This window comes from Manihot esculenta, chromosome 8 (genome assembly GCF_001659605.2).
Source record: "Manihot esculenta cultivar AM560-2 chromosome 8, M.esculenta_v8, whole genome shotgun sequence".
In the NCBI taxonomy this organism is placed as follows: domain Eukaryota; kingdom Viridiplantae; phylum Streptophyta; class Magnoliopsida; order Malpighiales; family Euphorbiaceae; genus Manihot; species Manihot esculenta.
Genome location: NC_035168.2, coordinates 3,419,840 through 3,424,841, shown reverse-complemented (window position 1 = coordinate 3,424,841; position 5,002 = coordinate 3,419,840). Strand labels below are relative to the sequence as shown.

The following is a 5,002-nucleotide window of genomic DNA, read 5'->3' as shown; positions in this document are numbered from 1 at the left end:
AAAATACCTAACTATTATAATATTAATGATAAATTTAAAATTAACTTGAGCTAAAAATTATTTGTAAAAATTTATTAAACATTTAAAAAAATATTTATACATCATGACTTGCGAAATAGTTTAAAATGATTTACGCTATTTAATAATTTTTATTTATTTTATTTTTTTATATTAAAGAAGATAATTTTTTATTATTTTTTAATTATATTTATTTAAATATATTAAATTTTATTAAATATTAAAAAATATTTATTATTTGAAAATAAAATAAAATTATAATAATTAATTTATAAATTATTATAAGATAAAAAAAAGTAACGTTACAACAAATTTAAAAAATTTTGTATAATGATAGTAATTTTATATCTAATATTTAATTTGGATTTCATTCCATGTCATATTGACTGTTGTCCTCTCTGTCTCTGTTCTTCGCCGTGAAGTCAAAAGAAACGAAAATGGCAGCAACAATGACGATTCATATGTCTCTACTGTTCACAATTCTGGCAGTTATCTCTTCGTTATTGGCGGTGGAATCAGGTGATACGAACCACATCTACTGGCCGTGCAGTGACACCACCGTACAGCGGTCGGATGGGTTCACTTTTGCCATCGCTTTCGCGTCGAGGACTGCCTTCTTCTTCAACAATAATAACAGCCTTCAGTTATCTCCTTGCGATTCCAGGCTCGCTCTTTCTAACCAGGGTTCTCAGATCTCTGTTTTTAGACCTAAAGTCGACGAGATCTCTCTCCTCACCATTAATACCTCCTCCTTCTCTCCGGTTAGTTAACTCTTTCTCCTGCCCCTCTATTTGTATCTCTTCGCAGCTCGTTCAATTCACTGATTTTGCTATGTGTTTACGGTTGCTTTTGAATGTTATAGATGTGGATTTTGCTTGGATTCAACTTTGAGATCAATTTAGTTAAATTGGGGAATTTTTTTTAATTGTACTAACTTGGTGAACTGGTACATACTTCATATCGAGAGTTCCTTAATGATTTTTGGATTCTAAAGATAAATGAACTCTTTTTATTTTCGATGAATAAGGGTTTGAACGCTGCTCTTTTCTTATTTTGCTTCTAATATTTTTGGGGGAATGAGAAACATGTGTTTAGAAGACACAAGAATTTAGGAATTTGATAGAGAAATATTTAACCTTTTAATGAATAAAGTTTTAAGCATCAATATCCTGAATGCCAGAGTAACATGAATAAAGGAGACTGAAACACCGAAAACTATATAATCTCTAGTGCATATAAACTTAGATAGTGCAAGGTCATTTTTGGTTAATGTTGATGTATCGACTTCTTTGTTGGTTTATTGAATTAGACCATATTTCCTCTGATTCAAAAAAGAACAAAGGTTTAAAATCTCACAACTGTGTTGTCTAAAATCCATACTTCTGAACACCATGCCTTCAATTTCCATGGTTAGGCCTTCTGATTCACTGAAGTAGCAAAACTTCTTGTCACCTTTGATCTCCTTGTTCAATGTCCATTTGCCTGGATGGAAAGAGGGGCATCAACATAAGTTTAATGCATTGAAGCAGCTTTTGGAGTGGCCAGAAAAACAGTACTTATCCTTAGAAGAGCTTCTGCTTTTATTAGTAGAGATCCAGACTCTAGAGTGTAGAATGAATTCCCAAGCTAAATTTATTTTGCAGCTAATTTTGAGTTTACCCTGTAGCACATTGAATTATTTACTTGCAAGATGGTGTGTGTATATAGAGTGAATAACATCCCTTTGACTGAGTCTCAGTTTGGTGATAAAAGAAAACATGACTCATCTAGTTCACATTTGGTCAGAAAATTTTCACTCAAATAGTGCTCTGATTGTCAGTGCATTTTTTCATTTGTTTTTTTATTAGAATGTATTGAAAAGATCTGCTTTTTTCCTTGAGACAAAGCTTCTGAAGTTGATGCCCAATAGTGACCCAAAAACATGGATCTGTCTTCTGTCATGCTGTTGGATGTGACTGAGTTACTTAGGCAGAGTTAGTAAAGGCAAGGTGCAGGCACAGGTGTAGGTGTGTGCCTAAATGTGTGATGCTCAAAAGGTAAAAAGTTGATAATAATATAAAATAAAAATAAAATAACAATAGATGTATATCTGTTTAACCAGACTTACCAAAGTTTCTCATCTTCAAAGCATTAATAAGCATAAAAGAGTTATAAAAGATTTCGTCCTTAAGAGATACTTGGCAAATAATCAAGGCGTAATTTACTGAATGGCATGTTAGGTGGCTTTTTTATGCACGAACACACACCCAAAAAAATAAAGAGGCAATATGAAAAAAAGTCGTTGAAATAAAGGACCCACATAGCATTGTTAGTAGGATTCGAAAAGGGCAATCTTACATAAATTATAGATGAGTCCAAAAGCAGTTAAGATGAAAAAGATAATAAGAGAGAATATTGAAAACATATAAGAAGGGGGATGAAAATAGCTATGAGCTTTGAAAATGGAACTATAGGAGGTGTGTGATCATGGATTTACTTGTTTGATGAGATTTTGGGGACTGGTTATTAGTAGCAATAGCAATTCTAAGAACTTCCTAGTGCATCAGTATCAGAGACTGGTAGATCAGCAAATTTCTGAGTCGAATGTTGGTTCTTTTGGCCAATAGTAGTGCTCACTGAAGATGGAATTGGAGGTGTGCTTTTCTAGAGCTTTGTGCCTTGCACTTGGAACAAGGCACACGTCTAGGTGCATGAGGCGAGTGCCTAGTGAATATTGCTTAACTTTCTCCTACAGAAGTGTTAGAGTTGGAGCTTAGTGAGCTTTTAATCACTATGCGCTGAGGTATTGTTTGGTTAACAGGAATAATATAACAGGAATAGGAAACTGTCGTTCCTTAAATTGGATTAAAAATAAAACAATAGAAATGACTCCTCACAAATAGATGAGCCTTATTTTCGTTCCTAGTTGACTGCTGAAAAAATGACATCTGTTGCAATTGCATTTGACAAACTTTAAACCAATTCTTTGTACCAAATTTCATACTAGTCTCCCATGTTACTCTTATAGATCAGTAGTAAAATGTGGAATCTAGACATGGCCCAATATCCATGATGAAGATATGATTGTTCCACCTGTATATAATCCTTATAAAGTTATTGTGGTGTTCAGGACAATTATGGTGGATACATGGTTGCATTTGCTGGTAGAAAATACGCTGCAAGATCTCTTCCTGCTTTTGTTGCAAACAGCACATATACTGTAACCAGCTTCACTCTGGTAAGAAAAGATCCGGAATCCATTGTGCTTTCAGTTTTACCTTCATAAGAAAGACAAACGCACTAGTCATTAATTCTTTATTAGCATTACTTTTTCATCATCATTATTATTTTTAAATGCAGGTACTTGAGTTTAAGAAGGGCAGGCTGCAAAACCTTTACTGGAAGAGGGATGGATGTGCTAAATGCACAGGAAACAATAATTTTGTTTGTCTTAACAATCAGGACTGTGCAATTAGAACGTCTAACTGCAAAAACCATGGTGGTTCAGTAGACTGCAGCCTCGGTATCCAGTTGGCATTCTCTGGCACGGATAAGCACTTTGCAGTTCTCAACTCATGGTATGAAGTGGAAAACCTGAGGCAGTACTCACTTTTTGGTCTTTACGCAAATCTCAGGGATTCTCTCACTAGCCAGTACAGTAAGATATTCTAGTTATGCTTCAGCTGATTTGTAGAAGGTTTGTTTCTGATTTACGCAAATCTCAGGGATTCTCTCACTAGCCAGTACAATAAGATATTCTAGTTATGCTTCAGCTGATTTGTAGAAGGTTTGTTTCTGATATGCTGTAATTTCCCCCTCCCTGATTTCAAAGTTGTTTAGGCCTCTGCTCTTTTCTGATGGACGACATTTCATTCCTTTGCTGGTATTATGTGTAAATTTAGGAATACAATTGATTATTTGTGATTATGTATGGAAAGAGATTTATAATGTTGAAATATTTCTTCATGATGTTAACCTTATTGAACTTATTTAAGTTTGGGGATGGTTGAGACATGCTGTCCAATTTTTTGTTTTTGCTCTTTTCCTAAGTTGAGCTTAAAAGCTTGGATTTTTGTGGTTGTTTGTGACGTGGTTTTGGACTGATGCTTAAGTGCCTATCTGATCTTGATTTTGGATTTATTCTTTAATTGAGGGTCGATTTATTTTATGGAAAATCTTTTTAATATTTGGAGCACTCATAAATTTAATCAATTAAAAATATTTTTTTAATTAAAAAAATTAGATCATTTTAAAAAGATAACTTTTTCACTTTGAAAATTTTTTAAGTTATCTCTATATAAATTTGATAATATATTTTACTTGAATTAAATATCTATTTTTATTATTTAATTAATGAGAGATAATTTCACCGTATTGGAAAGAAAAAATTATTATTTAATTTTATGGTACAGAAAAAAGTTATTAGTTAATTTTTTATTTTAAAAAATATGTTAAAATATTTTTAAAATTAAAAAAAGTTATTAATTAGTGGTTCATTAGTTTTAGTCATTTAATATTTACTATAATTCATTAATGGTTGCTCTCTAATTTTAAAATATATATTAAGACATTTTAAAATTTTAAAATTAATTATTTTTTTATTGAGAGTATTTTAATTTTTTTTAATATTTAATGATTAAAATAATAAAGAAATTAATAAATATTTAAAACGTTAAAAATATATAATATATTTTTTAAAATTGATTGATTGAGCTTTTCATAGAATACTAAAATTTTCTATTAGAAAAAGTTATATAATGGCCCTTATCAATGAGATTTTGAAGAGTCGTAACTCATTTCACCATTATTTATATTACTTACGTAATTTGTTTGTGTAATAGTCATTATTGACCATTATGTAATGGTAACATCGGTTACTAATGATGCATCCTTTTAAAAATTTTTTATTGTTTATGATTATTTTAGCTATGGAACGAGAGTTTAATTGCACAGATGTTCAACGAAAGAGATAGAAGTTGTATTTTGAACATCCCTCTTAGTCTTT

At 31.4% G+C, this 5,002-nt stretch overlaps 1 protein-coding gene across 1 annotated transcript; it reads left to right on the top strand.

The window, feature by feature from the left end:
- The first annotated feature begins 380 nt into the window (after positions 1 to 380).
- LOC110619926 lies at positions 381 to 3,972 on the top strand. The gene is made up of 3 exons (XM_021763444.2): positions 381 to 779; positions 3,128 to 3,235; positions 3,358 to 3,972. The coding sequence occupies exons 1-3, from the start codon at positions 456 to 458 to the stop codon at positions 3,667 to 3,669; spliced, it is 744 nt and encodes a 247-aa protein (XP_021619136.1). The 5' UTR covers positions 381 to 455; the 3' UTR covers positions 3,670 to 3,972.
- Positions 3,973 to 5,002: the final 1,030 nt, after the last annotated feature.